We start from the raw sequence: 25,982 nt of genomic DNA on the forward strand, positions 1-25,982 counted from the left end.
AGGATTTTTTCGAAACAAGGAAATTAGTTGTAAAAATTAACTTGTCACTTAATTCTCATCCTAAAGTTTAAGTGAGTTGTTGATTCGGTTTGTAGCCCATTTCTTCACGCAACTGCATGTATAGATTCATTTCCAAAGTAAAGGTCAATGGTATGAAGGTCTTTTTGGTTGCTAATTAGCCAAGAGCAAGGGCCATTCCTTCCCTCGGCGAGGGGTAGCACAATGGACGGGGTGCAGGTTGGTTGGCAGTCAGTCTGAACTCTCATGACATGCTAGAAAGGAGGAGATACAGATGTTGAAGTATAGCAGGGGTGCCACCCCAAAACTAAAAGCAGCCTTACACATTTGGAGAAATGGGAGAAGGGGAAGGGAGAGGGGTAAGCGGGTTTCGGCTTTCGTTTGGGTGGTAGGATTAGCTTTCTGCACACCCCAAGGAAGGTATTCCATTCCTCAACATTGATTCATGACCACTTTCTGTTGATGCATGAGTTGGTCCATAGCATGAAGAAGTGAAGTGGAGCATTGCTATTCCTAACATTTGACTTGTCCAAGGCCTATGACAGAGTGGGTTTGTATGCTTATGGAAGATTGCTTTAGAATGTTCACGGCTTGAGGAGTCTTTGATTTACAGGTTCATGGCTTGCATGAAGACGGCTGCGCGTGCACTAGTGACAAATAGTAGGGAGGAAAACTTCTTCAGAAGACAGAGGACTACGACAAGCGCACTCATGCGCTCTCTTTATCTCTTGCTTTTTATTGTGAAGTTGCTAATCTGGAAGTTGAAGTTTGAGAAAGCGACAGACAGTACCTAGATTCTTATACTATCAGCTATCGAAAATATCTCCCCAATTCGGGCTTCGACGGGTATAAAACATCTATGGTGATCAATGTGAATGAGTATTTGAAGGAGTTTTACTGGAAAGCAGCAGGTATGAACTATGAAGGTTAATCTTGCCAAGTTATCTATTACATTGGTTGGAAATGGAAGGGAGCGAATTACCTCTGGCCTTCTTCTATCTTGTGAAAACATCAGGAAGTTGCACTTGTTTTAAATTTTCTTCCAAAATAAGTAGATGGAAATCTAAGGTGCTATCTCCATGCGGCATAATTTGTTTGTTCAGTTCTTTAACTTTTGGGCAGAGTCGGTTTGGAATCCCTACAGGGGGTCGTCTCGAAGATTATGGCAAATCTTTTAGGGGGAGATATTGTAGACTGCTTTTGTTTCTCGCCAAACACCGATAATACAGTAGCCCCGGGAGACACCAGCCACCTTGTTTGTGCTCACCATCTTCTTCTGCTCTTTGTCGAACTATTCACTAAATTTTTCCTCTTCCTTTTTTCGTCTTTTTCTCATGACAAAAAGATGAAAATCCATTGAAGTTGGCAATTCATGAGTATGTAAAGGACATAGAATAGCTGGTTGAAGAACACCATGGTCGGTGTGTGCATATATATATATTACTCACACACACACAAATATCATTTTTAATTTTTAACTAGAAGTTTTTTTCAGATATTTTTTGACAAAGTTGTTTTCCTCATTAAAATAGAAAATCTAATCAAGTTAAAAACCATTTAAAAAATTGACGAAATAAATAAATTAGAAACAATTAAAAAAATAAAAAACTAACTAGAGTGATAAAAATATTTTAATAATGGTAATATGATAATAAATAATTTACCATTCAGTTTAAATTCGATCAAATATGGCGATATTGATGTGAAAACGATAAAAAGCGAAAAAAGGTGATGAGTTGGAAAAAAGAAAAAAAATTGATAAATTTAGGTGTCATACTTCAGCAGACACATCTTTTGGGCCCGGGCTTGATCGATCGGCTACCATGCCGAGACCGAATAAGATCTAACCTTTTTTTTTTTTGTCTTTTTTTTTTCCCACTGTTGAGGTGAGCGCAGAGAACCCACCGTCCAAAGTGCGATGCAGAAGCTCACCTTCTGCTTCTCAAATGTCATGCATTTCACAAACCGTCTGTTTCTGCTATTGTTTCGGGTGAACCAAACTCGATTCTGCTGTGCTGATGGTGCGAAGACTACATAAACAACGTGGCGATATGAAATCACCACGCGCAAATTCATCGAAAACTGTTGTGAAGAAACTGATTTTTAACACCGTTTCTCTTTGAATCATGTGGCTCGTTTCTGAAAAGCAAATTCAAATATTCATCCCTTATAAACAGTCGCGGTTCTCCTTGCCCAAAGCGGAGCATGTCCAAATTTACACCGCGGCAATGATGCCATCTCGATAGGCGGCAAATTTGGTGATGTTGGATCGACTTGGTGACAGAGACACACACATTATGAAGTGGTTAAAAAAGAAGAAAGAGAAAAAGAGTTGAGGCTTAAAATTTTTCCAGATCATTGGTTGCATTTCTATCTGTAATTTTCCAACAGTGGCACTTATAATTGATCTCTTATGTACATAAAGAGGAAAAAAATAATGATGGGAGAGGATGGTTTCCTCTATGCGCATGCCATTTGTGCAGTGAGTGCTTGGAAGGCATCTTCATTGCAGGGAATTGTGAGGCCACTGGGATGCTCAAAACCATACTCCTCTTCTGCTCTTTTCAGCAACGCTTGGAAGGTAGGATTCTTCAAGTAGGATGTCGGAATCACAAACCGCTTTCGGCTCTCACCGACGTAGACCGCAAAGTGTCCCTTAGGAACAGCAGCTGCCTGTTTCTTAGCAAGAACTGACAGAGGCAGGCGAATGCTCATCATTTTCTAATGGCTAACTTGAATTAACAACGAAGGATGAAGAAGCTGACTATGTTTGGCAGGAAGCAGCAACTGAGTATGAGTGTTTTGAGGATTCTGAATGGTTGATTTGATGAACAAAGTTTGAAAGGGCAGCTTCATATATATAGAGAAACATAACAACTGCAAACCAAGAGACATGTTGCTGCTCAATCACATGGTTGTCTATTGTACACCCACTTCATGAATTGTCACATATGGTGCTGTTAATCTTCAACAGCGATTCACTATCCATGATTGAGTTAAGTGTCCCTTTCTGCTATCACTGCCTGACATAAAGAACTCTGGCACGTTGGATGTCTATATCAAGCTTTTACCCACCGAACTTGCCATTACCTATTGGCTTCCTAAGCCTATCTTCATTATGCCGACAATAATTGCAACAGCCAGGTTGTTGCTACAGGGCTTTTCTTCCACTTCTGTTCTACATAAGGAAGATCAAAGAACTTACGGACAACCAGAATACCAGTTTACATTTCCCAGTTCTGTAACTTAAAACAGTCACAAAAAATCCTGTGAAAAATCTCTTTAAATTGCCATGTAATTATTGTGACATAAAAACAATATAGTCGATATAGGAACCGTGTTTAAAACAAAAAAGAGTAGTCGGTTAAGGAAAATAAATTAATGGATTGAGAACCCATCATGTATTAGAATCACAAACTTGTGTTCATAAGGGTACTTATTCAAAATTTTCCTGTAATTCGCCTTCCCCCCTCCACACTGACGATGCGCAAATGTTGATACAAAACAAACAATTACAAATCTAAAAGTGCTATGCAACACATCGTGGCCAAATCCATTCCTCAAACAGATCTACGTGACGGTGGCTGAGCTGCAGCCTATTTATTGTCTATTTATTTTGTGAAGTTGCTCTGCGTCATGATCAGGAAGAAGATTCGTACAGCAGGCCGATAAGGTGCGGTACTACCAGTACTGCTAAAAAATCCACTAATTGGTTCTTCAAAATGTATCGCCTTCGACACTGGGAATGAAAATACTGCAAGACACTTCAGCTTTGGATTTCCCTGGACTGCTTATAAGAAATATATGTTGTATCGCCATCGAGTCGTCCATTCTAATTTCTAAGTTCTGCCAGCATCGTGATCGTATACTTTGCTTGATGTACAAGTGAAGTTGAGAGAGAGAGAGAGAGAGAGAGAGAGAGAGAGAGAGAGAGAGAGAGAGAGAGAGAGAGAGAGCTTTGTGAAAAGAAATTGTATTCATCCTTGTGATTGGTAATGAAGGGATTTTGATCCCTTTATATACAGGACAATATATTCAGCTCTAAACCAAAATTGGGTGATGATTTGCTTCCTCTATGCACATGCCATTTGTGCTGTGAATGATTGGAAGACATCTTCATTGCATGGAATTGTGAGGCCACTGTGATGCTCGAAACCGAACTCCTCTTCTGCTTTTCTTAGCAATGCTTGGAAGGTAGGATTCTTCAAGTATGATGTTGGAATCACAAACCGCTTTCGGCTCTCGCCCACATACACTGCAAAATGCCCCTTAGGGACGCCAGCTGCCTGCTTCTTAGCAAGAATTGAAAGAGGAAGGCGAATGCTCATCATCTTGTTGTGCTTAGCTTGAAACAGTGAACCTTTAGCTTTGCCTTGTGAAGGATGAAGAAGATGAAAAGGACTAGGATATGCAGCTTGAGTATGAGGAATACTGAGACTCGGTGATTTGATGAGCAAAGTCTGGAGACTCTGCTGTGTATTTATAGAAAGAGCAATACAGGTAGTCCTAAAGACATGTTACGCCTAAATCACATGGTTGTCAATTGTATGTTCCCCCTGACTTGACTCACATGGCCATGTCCCCTTCGCTAGTGATTTATAGGCCCACGCTCCCCACTTTCGTTGAGCAGTTCTGGTTGCAACGCTAAACAAGGACCACAGTTTCCAGCATACTGATATCTAGAAGTAGCTTCTACTGGATATGACTTTGTCTATTTCTGAAACGTCTCCTGTTCTACAGCTTCCATGTCCCGATTCACCATGTACCATGAGAATTGCAGAGTCAATATCGGCTTTCTCGTTTAACTTTTATCTGTTTCACAGAGTAACAGAATTCGGCACAGCTTCACGGCCACCTAAATATTTTATAGCGGTTAATAATTCCTCCAAGCTCAACTTACATTTCATAAAAAAGAGATTCAAGATTTCACATGACCAATAAAGTTACGGCTGTAATAGTAGTGCTATAAGAAGTGGGCTAGTGGTAAATCCTCTTTTAAGGGTTGAGAGGAATCGGTTGGTCATGGTTTCCTGGCACTTTGTCCCCATACCATGAATTGCCACATATGGTGTTGTTCTCCTCGCCAGTGATTCATATGGCCTTACAAACATTGAGTTAAGTGGCCATAGTTGCTGTAACTGTGGGACAGCCAGAACACTAGCATGTTAGAGTCAAGCATGAACCTTTACCCGGACAGCTTGCCATTACCTCCATAATTTAGTATGTAGGCCACAATGTTCACAATTTGAATACTCTATTATGTGCTTCTCTTATCCTCTCTTTGGTCATTTAGTTGCCTGGACACTGCTTGGATGCACATTTATTATAATAAATATATAAACTGTAAAATCTATTGGACATGAACATGTGATATCGACACTAAATGTTAAATACTTGTCCCACTTTGGAATCATAGACGGAACTTGATTTTAATTATGGGTGGTCTGCGTGTAATTGGGATGCTCAAATTGGTATTCTCTTGTAAATGACTTCAGCATATCAAGCTTGACCAACTTGGAAAATGCTTGTATGAAATTTTCAAGAAGATGGCAGGATAACATCAAAAACTGCAGATGAGTTAAACAAAAAGTCCGACTTATCACGTTGATTGGTCCTTGATCATCATATTCTCCATCTCATTCCTTCACCATCCTTGAAAGCATGGCCCTACAATAATCGAAGTTGGTTTTTCTACAAAAGTTGTTTGATGTACATTCAGTAACATTCAAATCAGGTTTGGCAGCAGATCTAGAAGGCATTTGATTAAAAAAAAGTGTGCCGTTGAGACATGTTCATACAATATATGTTTCAAGAACTTCATGTTCTTGTTTCAGAAAATATGATGTGGTCATGATGTGTTTACATCCTAGCGTTTGATTATTAAATCTAAAAACAGAATTCATAATCAATAATGTTCTTTGACAAAGAATATAATTATTGAAACATGTATTTTGGGGATATGTGTTCCACGAACGAAATGGTTTTTCAAAAGGGTACACATCTGAGATAACAGTTAATAAGGCACTTAAAATACTTTAGATTTCTCTCAAGCTTGCTTGTGTCTGATTGCTTGGTTCATTGATATAGCGGAAAATCTGGATGTGAGAGAGAGAGAGAGAGAGAGAGAGAGAGAGAGAGAGAGAGAGAGAGAGAGAGAGATTTGTGAAAAGAAATTCTATTCATTTTTGTGATTGGTAATGATGGGATTTTGATCCCTCTATATACACAACAACATATTCTGCTCTAAACCAAAATTGGGTGATGATTTGCTTCCTCTATGCACATGCCATTTGTGCTGTGAATGATTGGAAGACGTCTTCATTGCATGGAATTGTGAGGCCACTGTGATGCTCGAAACCGAACTCCTCTTCTGCTTTTCTTAGCAATGCTTGGAAGGTAGGATTCTTCAAGTAGGATGTTGGAATCACAAACCGCTTTCGACTCTCGCCCACATACACTGCAAAATGCCCCTTAGGGATGCCAGCTGCCTGCTTCTTGGCAAGAATTGAAAGAGGAAGGCGAATGCTCATCATCTTGTTGGGCTTAGCTCGAAGTAGTAGCTCCGCTCTTGTGTTGGATGAAGAAGATGAAGAGGAAATAAGAATATGCAACTTGAGTATGAGGAATATTGGGACTAGGTGATTCTGTGATCAAAGGTTGAAGACTCTATAGTGTATATATAGAGAAAGATGAAAACAGTAATGCTACAAGCATATAATTGCTAGATCACATGGTTTTCGATTGTACATGCATCATGACTTGACCCATGTGGTCATGTCGCCTTCGATTGTGATTCTTATGCCCACAACCCCACATTTATTCGAACAGAGGTGGTTGCAGTGCTATACAACAACTACATTTATAGCACATTGGATGCCCGCCTATATACACTAGAGAAGGGATCTCTGATCGCGAAATTATTGACTTGTTCCTTAGCATCCACATGCTGTTGTCAACATGTCTTGCAGAGTGCTGAAAAACTGAAGGGCAATTAATGGTTGTACCATAAGTGCATGGAAGACATCTTGATCACTGCATGGAATCATTACACCATTGAGATGATTAAATCCACGCTCCTCTTCCGCTCTTGTTAACAAGATTTGAAAGGTTTGATTCTTCAAGTCGAAGTCAGAACAACAAAATGTTTTTTGGCTTTCGACTACAAAAGGAGGAATGTGACCCTTGGGAGTTCATAAAACTGACAAAGCAGAAAATTCTCATCATTTTGCATCACTTTGCTTCCAGCAATGACTAAACAACTTTTGCCTAGTGATGGAAGCAGACGACAAGGAACAAGTGCAAATAGTTTGTCCTACCACCTACCAAGTGTTACTTGAGTTATCTCCAGATGCTGCTGTTTACAGTTTGATTCTACAGAATTGGAACTAGAAAGGTAAATGTCGTGATATATTTAACTGTGGTATTGATCTGGTTTTCTGCTGTCCACACGGCACCAGGTTTTCATAAATAGGTTTGTCCCCTCTTAAATTGCTTGTATCAACACTCGGGAAAGGTGGCAGGGTAACATGCAAGAGTTCAGATGGACATTCATTTGGTTGGCAAGATGGGCAGCAAGAAGGGCCCCTAAGTGGCTTGGGGGCAACCGTGCATGAAAAAGTATCACATGCGTATGTAGAAACATGTCTCCTACATCAGCGAGCAAGTTGTTGCCATTGATTTTCTCATTGCACCTTATGCTCCATATAAGTTCAGCGGAATAAAAAACTCGACTGATCGAAGTTAAATTTGCTCGATCATGACCAATTTCTTCTTCTCTCATTTGTTCCTCATTCTTGAAGACATCGCTCTGCAATTGCAGCAGTTGGTTCACGGTACAAATGCTGTTTGATGTACGTGCACTCGAACCGGTGGATCAGCTTCAGGAGTAGACATCCCCAATGGTCAATTTGTAGTCTACGTTGGAGATGGTAGGAGCCATTTCTAGAGATGGAATTCAGTCCACTGAAAGGTACGCCCATCAACCCTGCTTCCTTCACTTTCCCACTGGGATTCTCCCAAGTCTTGCCTATCAATCAATGTTATGATGGTGATAATGCCCATAGCGTGTTCTCCCTATTGGAGACCTCGAAAGGATCTTACAGAGGCAAACAACCAAGTGTTGGCGTAGGTGCTCAATTTAGGTCTTACCAAGTGAACCACTGTCGAAACACTACAGAGGCTTCGAAGAAGACAAGTAATTTGCTTGATCCTAGTGTCTTGTGAACGCACGCGTGTGCATGTCAAAGACTTTATAGCTCTAGGCAGAAGTTCAGATTTTGGTTGCTGCCAATGATCGTCTATGAACTCAGTAATGGGCACGAGGCCATTTGGGCATCGGTTTTCACGGGTTTAGTTTCTGTCTCTTCAATATGCAGTTCTTGTCCTGTAATTTTTGGGGGTCTTGTGCGCATTGTAGTGGAAAGGGATCTGTATTTGATGGTTTGCGAGTTTAACCGGAAGGCAATCAACCGGAAGGCAATCACGGATTTGAATACCTTTTTGACAAATATGAGCAGAGCAAGTTGGCAGAAAGGTTAGCATGACTGTGACGATTTGAAATGCGAGCCTTAAATTTGCAAGAATCATTATGGGTTGGAAGCCTTTGCTCCTTGCATGTTGAATCTAATAAGCTATGGAAAGGCCTCCACTGTACCTGCAGAGAACTAGGGTTCCAATTTGTGAAATTTTGTAGGGTTTATCTGCATCCAGATTTTCTGATGCATAGTCAACATGCTGATATGTGAGGGAGGATTGCGCAGAAGTAATAAGGAATGTATGGAAGTATCCCGCCACAGGCTGTAAGATGTTTCTTCTTATGCCGAAATTAGAGGATATTGAAAGACTATTATCTTTGTGGAATAAAAATGATGTTGCAATGTTTCCAACGAAATTTCAAAACCTAAGAAAGGAACGGATAAATTGCAAAATGCCCATTAGTAGTTGCTAGCTTATGGTGATTTGAAGTATGTACTGCATGGAGAGCAGGAATTCGTTTCTTGGAACCAAAAGTCAAGAGTTGCGTGGCTTGTGGAAGGCGACAGAAATATGAAATTCATTCAAACGAAAAGAAAATTTCAGGATGGGTAAGAACTGAATCTCTACAGTGATTGCTGGCAGGGGCCCTGACAAAATGTAGGAAAGACTGTTTTAATCTTTTTGAAAATTTCTTCATAGCTGCCATCCTGGATGAATCAGTGTCGGATGGGTGGAGGGATTCGAATCACCAATACTGAAGATAACTCTTTAATGGCTCTGATACTGGGTAAAGGAAAAATCGAAACTACAATGTTTTGGATCCAGTGTGTTAAGGCCTTGGGATTGGACAGCTTCACTGCTGGTTTTTATATGCCTTACTGCGATTCGGTGGGCAGTAATGTTTGTGCAATGGTTAAAGATTATTTTCAAAACAAGGGAAATAGTTAACAAAATGAACTTGTCACTTAATTCTCATCCTAAAGTTTCAGGGAGCTGTTGATATGGTTTCTAGCCCATTTCTTCATGCAACTGCATGTATAGATTCATTTTCAAGGAAGGCATTCCATTCCTCAGCATTGATTCATGACCACTTTCTGTTGATGCATGAGTTGGTCATAGCATGAAGAAGTGCAGTGGAGCATTGCTATTCTTTAGCTCTTGCTTTTTATTGTGAAGTTGCTAATCTGGAAGTTGAAGTTTGAGAAAGCGACAGACAGTATCTAGTTTCTTATACTATCAGCTATCGAAAATCTCTCCCCAATTCGTGCTTCGACGGGTATAAAACATCTATGATGATCAATGTGAATCAGTATTTGAAGGAGTTTTACTGGAAAGCAGCAGGTACGAAGGTTAATCTTTCCAAGTTATCTATTGCCTTGGTTGGGAGGAAGCGAATTACCTCTGCAATATTTAGGCTTTCTTCTATTTTGTGAAAACATGAGGAAGGTGCACTTTGTTATAAATTTTCTTCCATCCTGCACAATTTGTTTGTTCAGTTCTTTACTTTTGGGCAGAGTCGGTTTGGAATCCCTACAGGGTTCATCTTGAAGATTAAGAAGATGATGGCAAATTTTTTGTGGGGAGATATTGTAGTGTAGACTGCTTTTGGCTCTCTCCAAACACGGATAATAAAGTGGCCCAGGGAGACACCAGCCACCCCACCTTGTTTGTGCTCACCATCTTCTTCTGCTCTTTGTCGAACTATTCACTAAATTTTTCCTCTTCCTTTTTTCGTCTTTTTCTCAGGACAAAAAGATGAAAATCCATTGAAGTTGGCAATTCATGAGTGTGCAAAGGACATACAATAGAATAGCCGGTTGAAGAACACCATGGACGGTACGTGTATATATATACTCACACACACCAAAAAATATCATTTTTGATTTTTAGCAAGGTTTTTTTAGATATTTTTTGACAAAGTTGTTTTTCCCATAAATCTATTGAAATTAAAATAAAAAATAAAAAATTGATGAAAATAAATAAAGGAAAAACTGTTAAAAAATAAAAAAACTAAGTAGAGTGATAAAAAAACATTTTAATAATGATAATAAATAATTTATCATTCAGTTTAAATTCGATCAAATATGGCGATATTGATGTGAAAACGATAAAAAGCGGAAAAGAGGTGATGAGTTGGAAAGCGAAAAAAAAAATGATAAATGTGTCTTTCAGTTTTTTTTCTTTCAAAAGCCACGGTTTTTCATTTTGTCATTTTTGTTAATATGATTGTATTTAAGAGAAAGATGCAAAACAACTTTTCTCATATCAATTGGCTATCTACTCGGCACACATTAGTGATTCATGAACCCCGCCAATGTTATTATGAAGGTCCTAGTCCATCCATCAATTGCCATCAGGATCATCACCGTGGTTTATCGCACTTGCATGCATGTAGGCTGTGCACTCTGAGGGGTGTACCGAGCGCAACCATGTGGCAAGGTGGTTTAACATCCAGGTACTCAGTTTATCAATTTAAGAGAAATTTAGGATGCATGTAAAACAAAAGGTTAGGGCTTCATACTTCAACGACACATCTTTGGCTTTTTCTTCTTGTTAGTTTGAACTAGTTTTTATTTGTTCTTCAAATATACACAAAAGAACTTAGACTTCATTAAATGTATTAAGATATTTATTAGTTAAGTTTTAGTATAACTAGAAATTAAATAGGTACAAGCGGACATGAGCTGATGCATGCAGTGGAGTGGCCAACTCTCCTTGGAGGACTCTTTCGTTTGGATCCCATTAGATTGAAACCCAACCTCAAGGCCATATTTGATAGCATCGGATTTGAGATCGGAGGGTGATTTTACATCCAGCTTAGGTTAAATCCACAACTTAAACAAACAGTGGATTTTTCTAGTATCAACTACAGACCTCAGTTCTATGTCCTTATAAAAACCATGTAGTCCGAGAGGAGATCTATGGCTTTAAAACCATGTATCACCATATTTGGTTCTGCTATTGTTTCGGGTGAACCAGAACCAAACTCGATTCTGCTATGCTGATGGTGAAGTCTATGTATGCTGTTCAAGAAGAATACATAAACAACATGGTGATATGAAATCGCCACGCGCAAATTCATCCGAAAATTGTTGTGAAGAAACTGATTTTTAACATCCATTTCTCCTTGAATCATGTGGCTCGTTTCGGAAAATCAAATTCAAATATTCATCTCTTATAAACAGTTGCGGTTCTCCTTGCCCAGAGCGGAGCATGTCCAAATTTACACCGCGGCAACGATGCCTTCGCGATAGGCCTCAAATTTGGTGATGTTTGTTCGACTTGGTGACAGAGACACACACATTATGATAATGTGGTTAAAAGAAGAAGAGAGGAAGCGTTGAGGCTTAAAAATTTTCCAGATCATTGATTGCATTTCTATCTGTAATTTTCCAACAGTGGCACTTATAATTGATCTCTTATGTACATAAAGAGGAAAAATCAAATGACAAAATTGAGAGAGGATGGTTTCCTCTATGCGCATGACATTTGTGCAGTGAGTGCTTGGAAGGCATCTTCATTGCAGGGAATTGTGAGGCCACTGGGATGCTCAAAACCATACTCCTCTTCTGCTCTTTTCAGCAACGCTTGGAAGGTAGGATTCTTCAAGTAGGATGTCGGAATCACAAACCGCTTTCGGCTCTCACCGACGTAGACCGCAAAGTGTCCCTTAGGAACAGCAGCTGCCTGTTTCTTAGCAAGAACTGACAGAGGCAGGCGAATGCTCATCATTTTCTAATGGCTAACTTGAATTAACAACGAAGGATGAAGAAGCTGACTATGTTTGGCAGGAAGCAGCAACTGAGTATGAGTGTTTTGAGGATTCTGAATGGTTGATTTGATGAACAAAGTTTGAAAGGGCAGCTTCATATATATAGAGAAACATAACAACTGCAAACCAAGAGACATGTTGCTGCTCAATCACATGGTTATCTATTGTACACCCACTTCATGAATTGTCACATATGGTGCTGTTAATCTTCAACAGCGATTCACTATCCATGATTGAGTTAGGTGGCCCTTTCTGCTATCACTGCCTGACATCCAGAACTTTGGCACGTTGGATGTCTATATCAAGCTTTGACGCGCTCAACTTGCCATTACCTATAGGCTTCCTAAGCCTACCATCATTATGCCCCACAATAATCGCAACAGCCAGGTTGTTGCTACAGTGCTTTTCTTCCACTTCTGTTCTACATAATGCAGATCAAAGAACTTACTGAAAACCAGAATACCAGTTTACATTTCCCAGTTACTGTAACTTAAAGCAGTCACAAAAAATCCTGTGAAAAATCTTTTTCAATTGCCATGTAATTATTGTGAAATGCAATAAAATATATATCTATAAATAAAATTCATTTTTTAACAAAGGGAAAAGGTATATATTGGGTGATACATACTCATAAAAGCAGAGAGTTTTAAATTTTCAACAAGGCATGTGATGGTTGCCTGACAACAATCTGTAAACTTGTTCAGTTGCTTCATACCATTATGTTAGTAGGGGGCCCATTTTAAAGAAGATGCGGCCCTCGCCCTACAAGAAAGCAATCAATACTTAAGCTGTGGACTGGATTTTGGATATCCCACAGTTTCGCAGGCTTATCTCAGCGGAAGTTCAATCAGATACAGTACTGGCCATAAACTGGAGAAAGGACTGACATCAGGACTGTTATTGAGAGCCCAATATGAACCCATGTGCCCTTTTCAAGATCATTTCTTTGTCAGGTTGCTCATAAATGTATAATTTATACTTAAATTCTCATGGTTTTCAGAATCAATTACCATAGGGTACTTACTGCAGAATCCTTCTGTAATGAAATTACAAGCTCACACTGTATGGTACCTAGGATGCAAATCCCAACTTTTCTGGGTACTGTTTCTGGGTGGTTCAGTTCTGCTGAAGCCCAACCTGGTCCACTCAGATCAAGAGTCTGTGACATAAAAACAATATAGTGATATTGGAACCGTGTTTAAAACCAAAAAGAGTAGTCGGTTAAGGAAAATAAATTAATGGATTGAGAACCCATCATGTATTAGAATCACAAACTTGTGTTCATAAGGGTACTTATTCAAAATTTTCCTGAAATTCACCTTTCCCCCCTCCACACTGATGATGCGCAAATGTTGATACAAAACAAACAAAAACAAATCTAAAAGTGCTACGCAACACATCGTGGCCAAATCCATTCCTCAAACAGATCTACGTGACGGTGGTTGAGCTGCAGCCCATTTATTGTCTATTTATTTTGTGAAGTTGCTCTGCTTCATGATCAGGAAGAAGATTCGCTGAGCAGGCTGCGGTACTACCAGTACTGCTAAAAGATCGACCTATTGGTTCTTCAAAATGTTTCGCCTTCGACACTGGGGATGAAAATACTGCAAGATAGTTCAGCTTTGGATTTCCCTGGACTGCTTTACAAGAAATATATGTTGTATCGCCATCGAGTCGTCCATTCTAATTTCTAAGGTCTGCCAGCATCGTGATCGTATACTTTGCATGATGTACAAGTGAAGTGGAGAGAGAGAGACAGAGAGAGAGAGAACTTTGTGAAAAGAAATTGTATTAATTTTTGTGATTGGTAATGATGGGATTTTGATCCCTTTATATACAGAACAATATATTCAGCTCTAAACCAAAATTGGGTGATGATTTGCTTCCTCTATGCGCATGCCATTTGTGCTGTGAATGATTGGAAGACGTCTTCATTGCATGGAATTGTGAGGCCACTGTGATGCTCGAAACCGAACTCCTCTTCTGCTTTTCTTAGCAATGATTGGAAGGTAGGATTCTTCAAGTAGGATGTTGGAATCACAAACCGCTTTCGGCTCTCACCCACATACACTGCAAAATGCCCCTTAGGGACGCCAGCTGCCTGCTTCTTGGCAAGAATTGAAAGAGGAAGGCGAATGCTCATCATCTTGTTGTGCTTAGCTTGAAACAGTGAACCTTTAGCTTTGCCTTGTGAGGGATGAAGAAGATGAAAAGGACTAGGAATATGCAGCTTGAGTATGAGGAATACTGAGACTCGGTGATTTGATGAGCAAAGTCTGGAGACTCTGCTATGTATTTATAGAAAGAGCAATACAGGTAGTCCTACAGACATGTTACCCCTAAATCACATGCTTGTCAATTGCATGTTCCCCTTGACTTGACCCACATGGTCATGTCCCGTTCGCTAGTGATTTATAGGCCCACGCTCCCGACTTTGGTTGAGCAGTTCTGGTTGTAAAGCGAAACAAAGACCACAGTTTATAGCACACTGCTTGTCTAGAAGTAGTTTCTACTTGATATAATTTTGTCTATTTCTGAAACATCTCCTGTTCTACAGCTTCCATGTCCCGATTCACCATGTACCATGAGAACTGCAAAGTCAATATCGGCTTTCTCGTTTAACTTTTATCTGTTTCACAGAGTAACAGAGTTCGGCACAACTTCACGGCCACCTAAATATTTTATAGCAGTTAATAATTCCTTCAACCTCAACTTACATTTCATTAAAACAGATTCAAGATTCCACACAACCAATAAAATTACGGCTGTAATAGTTGTGCTATAAGCAGTGGGCTAGTGGTAAATCCTCTTTGAGGGTCGAGAGGAATCGTTGTAGTCATGGTTTCCTGGCACTTTGTTCCCATATCATGAATTGACACATGGTGTTGTTCTCCTCACCAGTGATTCATATGTCCGTACCAAGATCGAGTTAAGTGGTCATATTTGCTGTAACTATGGACAGCCAAAACACTAGCATGTTAGATTCTAGCATGCGCCTTTTACCCGGACAACTTGCCATTACCTCTGCCACATTTTTGTGCGGCGGACAATATGTAAGCTCAAGAAACCATAGTCGATGGCAAGTTGTGCGGGTAATGCTTGTTCCAGGCATCCAACGTGCTATTGTCTTAGCTGTTCCATAGTCGTAGCAACTAGGGCCACTTCGCTCAATTTTTGGTAGGGCCATATGAATCACTGGTGAGGAGAACAACACTATATGTGTGTAACACCCCAGAAGTTTAGTCCCGTATCGAAGATTGTGAGGAATCTTCAAGGGCTTATAATGGGAGGCTATTAATGAGATGATTGTCCTGGTTCCTAGCCTTTTTAGGATTGGAACCGAAACTGCTAGGGGACGGGTTGGGATCCGTCGAACCAGGGGCCCGAGCCCGGGAGTGGGTCGGGTTGTTATAGTGGTATCAGAGCAGTTTCAACACTCGGCCTTGGGGTCCCACACGCGCGGACGCGTGTGCTTTAAGGGGGGTGGATTGTAACACCCCAGAAGTTTAGTCCCGTATCGAAGATTGTGAGGAATCTTCAAGGGCTTATAATGGGAGGCTATTAATGAGATGATTGTCCTGGTTCCTAGCCTTTTTAGGATTGGAACCGAAACTGCTAGGGGACGGGTTGGGATCCGTCGAACCAGGGGCCCGAGCCCGGGAGTGGGTCGGGTTGTTATAATGTGTCAATTCATGATGTGGGTGTAGAATAGACACCCATGTGATTTAGCAGCAATATGTCTCTTAGATTGCAGTTGTTATCTTCATCTATATATATAGAGCATTGCCTTCAAACTGTGTTCATCGAATCAGCTGTTCAGAATCCTCAACATACTCATACTCACCATACCAATCGCAATCATCTTCTTCATCCTTCAGAAGGAAAACTCGCTTGGTTTGCTGGTTCAAGTTAGCTGTTGAAAGATGATGAGCATTCGCCTGCCTCTGTCAGTTCTTGCCAAGAAACAGGTAGCTAGTGTCCCTAAGGGGCATTTTGCTGTCTATGTCGGTGATAGCCGGAAGCGGTTTGTGATTCCAACGTCCTACTTGAAGAATCCTACCTTCCAAGCATTGCTAAGAAGGGCAGAAGAGGAGTTTGGTTTTGAGCATCACAGTGGCCTCACAATTCCGTGCAATGAAGATGCCTTCCGAGCACTCACATCACAAATGGCATGTGCATAGAGGAAACCAACTAAAAATCAATTTTGTCTTCTTCTCCCTTTGTGTATATATGGGATCAAAGTCCCAACTGTTACCAAATTACAAATAGAAATACAATCAGTTAGCAAAAATTTATATCCTCAGCACTTTTTATCTCTCTGCTTTTTAACCACTTTATGCTAAGCAGTCTGTTTGTGTGCGTCACTTCACCAAGAAATGAAACATCATAAATTTGAGGCCTATTGCAAATGTATCCATGCCACAATGCTAACTTTGGATATGCTTCCCTTTGGCCAAGGCAACCTCAAATATTTACAACAGATTAAGTTTGGATTTGATTTCAGCAAATGAGTCGATTTTTTGAATAAATAAGGATATTGAAAATAATTTTCTTAATAATCAATTGTTGGCTGAATTTGACGTGGTGCTTTAATCTCACCATGCTTATGTACTCTATTTCCACAGAATAGACAGATCGGTACTGTAACAGTTCCCTCAGCTACACCAAAGCATTCGTATGATTCGAATATTTTGTGAAAGGCAATGCTGCTGAATTGATCTACTGATTCATAATTCTTTAATTGATTCATTTCTGTTGTTTTTCATAAGTAATTAGCATTCTCATTTTCTGTAAAAGCAAATATGGAAAAGTGGCAGTGCTTTGGCTAACAGGAAACCATAGCAAAGAAGAACGGCCCAAGGAAGCCAAAAGTAAGCAACCAAAAACAAGAACCAGAATGAGAAGTGGTGAGTTGAGGCAAATGAATTGATGGATTGAGATCCTATCATGCATTGGAAATGGATGCGTTCAGTTGCTCAGAGAAAACCCTTTTGCTGGCAATTTGAAGATTGATTGTAATTTCATCTGAAATGAAAGCTTTATTGCTCCAAGAAAGCATTCCTATCACTTTTCAGCGATTTTTTTTTGCATAAAGAAGATCAGGAGTTTATTATATATTTAATTTTAAAATAGATGTTCTTAGAATTTGATAACAAAATTGTGATTTTCATTTGATACATCTGAACATGGGAACTCATCCAAGCAGTTAGATTAAAAAAAATACTTAAAAATGCTGCACATCATGGCCAAATCTAAGATATATATATATATATATATATATATTTCTGGTTCCCAAGAGGTCTATATTTCGCTACTGCACGGCAATCTATTTATTTTGTGCAGCTGCGTCATCATCTGGAAGATCTCTTAAGTAGGCTGATATGATGCCGTACACTACCAATACTGCAAAGATTCCACACCGGCACGGAAAATGTCGTATCGCCATTGTGCCATCCATTGTAAGATCTATCAAGATTGTTATTGATTTGCTTGATGTATGAACGAGGTAGAGGATGTGGATGTGCGTGCGTGTGTGTGTGTGTGTGTGTGTGAGAGAGAGAGAGAGAGAGAGAGATTTTTGGAAGAAATTGTATTGATTTTTGTGATTGGTAAGGATGGGAATTTTATCCCTTTATATACAGAACAATATATTCAGCTCTGAACCAAAATTGGGTCACGATTTGCTTCCTCTATGCACATGCCATTTGTGCTGTGAATGATTGGAAGACGTCTTCATTGCATGGAATTGTGAGGCCACTGTGATGCTCGAAACCGAACTCCTCTTCTGCTTTTCTTAGCAATGCTTGGAAGGTAGGATTCTTCAAGTAGGATGTTGGAATCACAAAGCGCTTCCAGCTCTCACCGACGTAAACTGCAAAATGCCCCTTAGGGACGCCAGCTGCGTGCTTCTTGGCAAGAATTGAAAGAGGCAGGCGAATGCTCATCATCTTGTTGTGCTTATCTTGGAGTAGTGATCTTCTAGCTTTGCCTCGTGAAAGGATGAGGAGAAGAAAAGAAACAGGAATATGCAGCTTGAGTATGAGTATTGAAACTCGGTGATTTGCTGAGCAAAAGTCTGAAGGCTCTGCTCTGTATATATAGAGAAAGGTGAATGGTGGTAATCGCAGTCATTGCTAAGTCACATGGTTGTCGATTGTAGGTTCATCATAACTTGACCCATTGGGTCATGTCCCCTTCACTAGTGATTTACAGGCCCAACCTCCCCACATTTATTTGAGCAGTGCTAGTTGTAATGCTCTGCAAGAGCGTTTGACATGGCATGTGATGGTCTTGCCAAATGCAGACCCTCTGCAAAGAGAAAGAATTCAGCCCATGACCTTTGAAAGAGGTGTACCCAATAATTTTGCATGTGGGTCTCGGTGTTCCACAAGTTGGGTGCTATCCTAGCAAATCTATCTATTCTTGGACACTGCTCCAACAGATGTTTAAAATATTAAAGAGATGGAACTTAAAAGCGGCCAATCGGTATTGGAGAAGAAATCCTTGTCCCATCTCTTTGAAGTCACAGAAAGCCACTTGATTTTATAGGTGGGTCCTCGTGTACATGGTTGGGAGGGTATTGATCTTCTCTGTAATTGGAATATGCAAAATTTTCCAATTTACATGATGCATGTACGACTAGTCAAGGAGGGAGCAGAGTTACTTGCGAGAGTAGAGATGCATGTACATTATTTGGCAAGATGGGACCTTGCCAACTTCGGGATAACGATGCAAGAGAAGCAAGAATATGGTAGGGACATATGAATCACTAGTGATAGCAGAATCGACCATTCAACTCAATCATGGTAGGGCCATATAAATCGCAAGTTAAGAAAACAACAATAGACATCCATGTGATTGGGCAATAACATGTCTCTTAGCTTGCAGTTGTTAACTTTGTATATATGAAGAAGAGGCTTCAAACTTCGTTCATCAAATCAGCTGTTCAGAATTCTCAACATACTCACAGTCAGTTGCTGCTTCCTACCAATCCTAATCATCTTCCTTATCCTTCAGAAGGAAATTCTCCTGGTTGCTAATTCAAGCTAGCTGTTCAAAAATGATGAGCATTCGCCTGCCTCTGTCAGTTCTTGCCAAGAAACAAGCAGCTCCTGTCCCTAAGGGGCACTTTGCAGTTTACGTCGGTGAGAGCCGAAAGAGGTTTGTGATTCCAACATCCTACCTGAAGAATCCTACCTTCCAAGCGTTGCTAAGAAGAGCAGAAGAGGAGTTTGGTTTTGAGCATCACTGTGGCCTCACGATTCCATGCAATGAAGATGCCTTCCAAGCGCTCACAGCACATATGGCATACGCATAGAGGCAACCTTCCACAATTTTGTCAACATCGTTTTGATTTTTTCTCCGTTTGTGTATACAAGGGATCAGAATCCCACTGCTACCAAATTACAGATAGAAATCAATCACTTCCCAAAAATTTATGGCGTCAATACTTTCTCTCTTTCTACTTCATAACAACTTTATGACAAAGATCCATTTGTTGTGCATGTGTGTGCGTCTCTGTGTACATATATGTATATGTAGTAGTGGCCATATACTGGAGAAAGGACTGAGAACAGTTACAGGGAGACAATAAGAACCCATATGCCCTTGTTAAGATCATCTCTTTTTCAGTTGGTTGCTCGTAAACCCTAATTTATAATCAAGTCCTGATAGCGTTCGCGATCCATAATAATTGCATCTTCGCTGCAGAATATAGCTCTGACGAACTTACAAGTTTCTAATGTGTAGTACCTAAAGCTGCAACTCCCAACTCTTTTGGGTACTGTTTCTGAGTTGATTCAGTTTTGCTTAATCCCAATTTGGTCCACTTAGCTCCAGAAGTTTGTTTGATAAACAATAGGTTTGATCTAAGTGCCCTGTTCATAAGAATGCCGCTTCAAAATGTTGTTGAAATTCGTCTTTCCCTCTCTATACTGACGAAGCCTAAATGGAAATGAGGCATTTAGTTGTTTAACAAAGACACGCTAGTTGAGAATTTGAAGGTTACTTGTAATTTTAGTTGAAATACGCAGTTTATTGCTCCCAGAAAGCATTCCAATCACTTTTAAAGAAGGATAAAACAAGATAACGAGTTCTAGATTTTCTGTAGGTTTAACGCAAATGTTCTTATTTCATTACCAAATTGTGATTTGTCTATTTTGATGCTTTGAAAATGGGAGCTTATTCAAGCGGTTAATTTTTTTTTTTTTAAGAAAAAAAAAAACAATTAGAAGTGCCGGACAACACTTCATGGCCAAATCAAATCCTCTTACAGATCTATGTGACGGGCGCTGCGCTGCGACATATTTATTTTGTGAAGTTGCACTGCGTCATGATCTAGAAGAAGATTACCTCAGTAGGCCCATATGATACGATGCTACCAATTAATTCTGGATTGTTCCTAAAATATCTCGCCTCCGACACCGGCAGTGAAATATTGCTCTAGGGACTTCAGGTTATATTTCGCAGGACTTAGTCAGAAAAATATTTTGTATAGCCGTCAAGTCATCCATTCTAAGGTCTGCCAAGAACGTGATTCTCTATCTTGTGTGATGTACAAGTGCAATCGATGATCTGGCGAGAGAGAGAGAGAGAGAGAGAGATTTGTAGGACAAATTGTATTGATTTTTGTGATTGGTAATGATGGGATTTTGATCCCCTTATATACAGAACAATGTATTCAGCTCCAGATCAAAATTGGATGGTGATTGGATTCATCTATGCACATGCTATTTCCGCCGTGAATGCTTGAAAGGCATCTTCATTGCATGGAATTGTAAGGCCATTGTGATGCTCAAATCCAAACTCCTCTTCTGCTCTTCTTAGCAATGCTTGAAAGGTAGAATTCTTCAAGTAGGATGTTGGAATCACAAACCGCTTTCGGCTCTCGCCCACATACACCACAAAATGCCCCTTAGGGACACCAGTTGCCTGTTTCTTGGTAAGAATTGAAAGAGGCAGGCGAATGCTCATCATCTTGCTGCGTTTGGCTTGAATTGATGAACCTTTAGCTTTGCCTTGTGAAGGATGAAGAAGAAGAAAAGAAACAGGAAGGTGCAGCTTGAGTATGAGAAATATTGAGACTCGGTGATTTGATGAGCAAAGTTTGAAGACTCTGTTGTGTATATATAAGAAAGGTGAGTGGGCAGGAATCCCAAAGTAATACCACGGGCATATCTTTGCTAAATCACATGGTTGTCATGACTTGACCCATATGGTCATGTCTCCATCAGGCCCACAACCCCACATTTTGTTGGCCAGTCCTAATTGCACTGCCATGAAACAACCGCAGTTCATAGCATGTTGGATGTCTAGAAATAGTATCTACCAACATGACATGCTTTTGTCTATTTCTAGAACATCTCCCAATAGCTTCATGTCCCAATTCACCATGTATCATAGGAATTGCAAGGCCAAGATCAGCTCCTTTTAACTTTTTTCTTCTTCAAAGAATAGAGAATAGGATTCAGCACAACTCTACGGCCACCTAAACATATAAAAGTAATTAGTAATTCCTTTAACATCATCCCACAGTTCTTCAAAACAGAGATCAACAGAATTCCAAATAATAACTAAAAATATTCAAGAATCATTACTGGTTGCCGCAATGAAACTTCAAAAATCAAAATAGTGCTATATGCAGTGGATAACTGGTCAAACCTCTTCGAAGGGAGAAAAGAACCAGTTGAGTCTTGGTGTCCTGGCACTTTGTCCCTGGTTGTTGGAAACAGGGCATGTGCTTTGGCACATTGCTGTGTAATCCATAAGCTTGTGAAGTTGTTTTGTACCATTACAGCAATAGGCCCCTCTAGGGCTCATTATTGAAGCAGTCATTAATCAACCCTAAAACTATGGTCTAGATTTTAGAACATGTCCCTTCACGAAGTTATTGAGATAAATGATTCAATCAGATGCACATCTACCTTGCAGTGGAGAAGGGCCTTTAATTAGGAGAACCATCGGGTAGTTCCATAAGCATCCACATGCTCTTGTCAAGAACACGTCTTGTGAAGCATCTTTCTTACTGATGTTGAAATCTGAAATTTAGCTCAGAGAGTCTAGTTACACCATTTTACCAGAATAGCAATTTGTATCACAACCTCTATTCTGTAATCTGCTTCAGGTACCACCTAAGCAGAGTATATTATGCACACATGCAATTCTTTTCACTTGGGTACTCTATATGGGTTAGATCAAGCACGAGCCCATCTGAAATCTAATCACCCCAAGATTTCTGTGATCTAAGTTGACATAAAACATGGCCTGAATCAAATGAAAGATTGTCCAATTGAACAACGGGCCATTTTTCATCAGAATAGAGTTTACGTTATTCATGTGGATGGAAAAGAAATGCAGGCAAACCTCACCCTGATTCAGGTCCATTTGGTAACTTGTGCTTTGCAAAAAACCTAGTTTTGTCTAGCTTCATCTACTTGGTGGGTTTATATATGTACACAGACAGACACACACACAAGCAGATTATTCATCATAAAGTGGCTAAACAGCAGAAAGAGAAAAAGTGTTGAGACATGCCATTTGTGCTGTGAGTGCTTGGAAGGCATCTTCATTGCATGGAATCGTGAGGCCGCTTTGATGCTCAAAACCGAACTCCTCTTCTGCTCTTCTTAGCAATGCTTGAAAGGTAGGATTATTCAAGTACGATGTTGGTATCACAAACCGCTTTCGGCTATCACCACATAGACTGCAAAGTGTCCCTTAGGGACAGCAGCTGCTTGTTTCTTGGCAAGAACTAGCAGAGGGAGGCGAATGTTCATCATTTTTGAATACCTAACTTGATAGAGGCAAGCGACTTCTCTTTCTGAAGGATGAAGAAGATGATTGGGATTGGTAGGAAACAGCAATTGTATGAGTATGTTGAGGATCTTGATCAGCTGATTTGATGAATAAAGTTTGAAGTCACTGCTGCAAATATATAGAGAAGATAACAAGTGTAAGCAAAGAGACCTCTTATTGCTAAATCACATGGTTGTCTGTTCTACACCTACACCTACATCATGAATCATCACACATGGAGTTGTTCCCCTCACTAATGATTCATATGGCCCTACCAAGATTGAGTTACCTGCCCACCTTGATATTGCCTGTGGCTTCCTCAGCCTGCATAGCAATGCACACCCCACAACAATTGTAATGTCCATGTTGTTCTTTCATTGCTGTTCTTCCATTTTAATTTTAATATAATGCAGATCAAAATTACTGAAGAGCAAGCTCGTGCTCTGGTTTTCAAAAACATCTTTGATCCAAATTACATCAAAATTAAATTGGAAGAGAAGCATGGAGTAGCAACATGGACCTAGCAATAGTTGTGGGGCATAGTGAGTGGAGGCTAAGGAAGCCATAGGTAATGGCAAGTTGAGTAAAGGCTTGTTCTAAACATCCAATGTGCTAGTGTCTTGGCTGTCCCATATTTACAGCTACTAGGACCACATACTCAATCTTGGCTGGGCCATGTCAATCCCTAGTGCAAAGAACAACACCATAGATGTCGATTCTTGAGGTAGGTGTACAATAGACAACCATGTGATTTAGCAAAAAAATGTCTCTTACCTCACAGTTGTTATCTTTCTCTCTCTCTCTATATATATATATATATGCAGCAATGCCTCCAAAGTTTATTCATCAAATCAGCTGTTCAGAACCCTCAACAAACGCATACTCAATTTTTTGCTTCCTTACAATCCCAATCTTCTTCTTCATCCTTCAAAAGGAAAGTTGATTGCTAATTCAGTTAGCTGTGCAAAAATGATGAGCATTCGCCTGCCTCTGTCAGTTCTTGCCAAGAAACAGACAGCTGGTGTCCCAAAGGGGCATTTTGCTGTCTATGTCGGTGACAGCCGGAAGCGGTTTGTGATTCCAACATCCTACTTGAAGAATCCAACCTTCCAAGCATTGCTAAGAAGAGCAGAAGAGGAGTTTGGCTTTGAGCATCACAGTGGCCTTACCATTCCATGCAATGAAGATGCCTTCCAAGCATTCACAGCCCAAATGGAGTGGGCATAAAGGAAACCAACCAAAAACAATTTTGTCAATTTTGTCCTCTTTTTTTTCCATTGTGTATATATGGGATCAAAGTCCCAACTCTTACCAAATTACAAATAGAAATGCAATCAGCAGAACTTTACTGCCTCAGCGTCTTATCTCTTTCTGCTTTTTAACCACTTTATGCTAAATAATCTGCTTGCGTGTGAGAATATGTGTCTATACATAGTCACCAAGAAATTAAACATCAAAAATTTGAGGCCTATGTAAATGTATGCATGGCAGAATGCCAATTTGGACATGCTCCCCTTTTGGTAAGGGGAACCTCAAATATTTACAACAGATGAAATTTGGATTTGATCTTCATAAATGTGTCATTTTTTTAATGAAAATGGATATTGAAAATGTTTTTCTTAATAAATAATTTTTTGGCTGAATTTGGCGTGTGCTTCCACAGCATAGACAGTTCAACCATGTAACAGTTCCCCTGCTACACCAAATCATTCGTATGATTCGAATATTTTGAGACAGGCAATGCTGCTCAATTGATCGACAAATTCAAATTTCTTTAATTGATCCATTTCTGTTGTTTTCCCTAAAAATTAGGCATATGCATTTTCCGCAAATTCAACTATGTGGCAGTTTTCTGATTAACAGTAAAGCATAGAAAAGAACAAGCGCCCAAGGAAGCCAAAAGTATACAACCAAAAATAAGAACCAGAATGAGAAGTAGTGAGTTGAGGCAAATGAATTGATGGATTGACATCCCATCATGCATTGGAAATGGATGCATTCAGTTGCTTAGAGAAAACCCTCTAGCTGACAATTTGAAGATTGATTGTAATTTCATTTGAAATACGAGGTTTGCTTCTCTGAGAAAGCATCCCAATCAATTTTGAACGATATGTTTTTTTCCATAAAAATAAAGATCACGAGGGTTTCATATATACTAGACGCTCCACAATTTATAATTAATGTTCTTAAATTTTGATAACAAAATTGTGGTTTGAAAAATGGGAACGCATTCAAGCGGTTAGATTAAAAAAATAATTAAAAATGCTGCACATCATCCTCAAATCTAATATATATTTCTAGTTCCCAATAATCCTCCAAGAGGTCTATGTTTCGCCACTGCACTGCAATCTATTTATTTTGTTTGTGATCTGCATGATAATCTGGAAGAAGATCTCTTAAGTAGGCTGATACGATACCATACGTTACTACCAATACTGCTAAAGAATCATTACATTGTTCTTGAAAAGATTTCGACTCGGATACCGGCACGGAAAATGACGTATTGTCATTGTGTATCCTTTCTAAGAGCTGTCAAGATTGTGATGGATTTGCTTGACGTATGAACAAAGTAGAAGATCTGGATGTGTGTGTGTGCACGAGAGAGAGAAAGAAAAATGTATATCAAAATTTAGGGACACTAGTTACAAAATTTGGGAATAAGACAAACCGCAAAGACGGAAGCAAAAACATGAAATATATAGTACAATTCACAGAAAAACGAAAGAAAAGGTACAACTCATAGAAAAACGAAAGAAGAGGGGTGGGGAGAGAGTGAGAGGATGAAATGACACCATCACCTAGCTATAGAAAGAGGACGATGCCGCAGCCAAATGGCAAAATGGACATTTCCTGTACAAGACGAGCCACAATACTCCGGCAAAGAGAAGGTGCCCCTGAAGATTGCCATGCCAAAGAGAGAGGG

The 25,982-nt window shown here is 39.8% G+C and overlaps 2 protein-coding genes and 1 long non-coding RNA gene across 8 annotated transcripts; 2 read left to right on the plus strand and 1 right to left on the minus strand.

The window, feature by feature from the left end:
- Positions 1-6,177: 6,177 nt before the first annotated feature.
- LOC116248076 (auxin-induced protein 15A-like) lies at positions 6,178-6,689 on the minus strand. The gene has a single exon (XM_031620672.2). The coding sequence runs from the start codon at positions 6,549-6,551 to the stop codon at positions 6,294-6,296; it is 258 nt and encodes an 85-aa protein (XP_031476532.1). The 5' UTR covers positions 6,552-6,689; the 3' UTR covers positions 6,178-6,293.
- Positions 6,690-7,367: 678 nt separating this feature from the next.
- LOC116249258 (uncharacterized) lies at positions 7,368-13,926 on the plus strand. Of its 6 annotated transcripts, XR_007572358.1 has the most exons (4): positions 7,368-9,834; positions 10,240-10,329; positions 10,822-10,948; positions 11,161-11,658. It is a non-coding gene; the product is annotated as an uncharacterized LOC116249258 (long non-coding RNA). The 6 variants fall into 6 exon arrangements; XR_007572360.1 differs by lacking the exons at positions 10,822-10,948; positions 11,161-11,658 and adding an exon at positions 13,768-13,926 and having other exon boundaries at positions 7,369-9,834; XR_004171111.2 differs by lacking the exons at positions 10,822-10,948; positions 11,161-11,658 and adding an exon at positions 11,679-11,958 and having other exon boundaries at positions 7,369-9,834.
- A 5,291-nt stretch (positions 13,927-19,217) lies between these two features.
- On the plus strand, positions 19,218-19,688 carry LOC116247115 (auxin-induced protein 15A-like). Its single transcript, XM_031619082.2, has one exon. It carries the CDS (start codon positions 19,326-19,328, stop codon positions 19,581-19,583), a length of 258 nt encoding a protein of 85 aa, XP_031474942.1. The 5' UTR covers positions 19,218-19,325; the 3' UTR covers positions 19,584-19,688.
- The last annotated feature ends 6,294 nt before the right edge of the window (positions 19,689-25,982 follow it).

This window comes from Nymphaea colorata, chromosome 2 (genome assembly GCF_008831285.2).
Source record: "Nymphaea colorata isolate Beijing-Zhang1983 chromosome 2, ASM883128v2, whole genome shotgun sequence".
NCBI classification, from domain to species: Eukaryota; Viridiplantae; Streptophyta; class Magnoliopsida; order Nymphaeales; family Nymphaeaceae; genus Nymphaea; species Nymphaea colorata.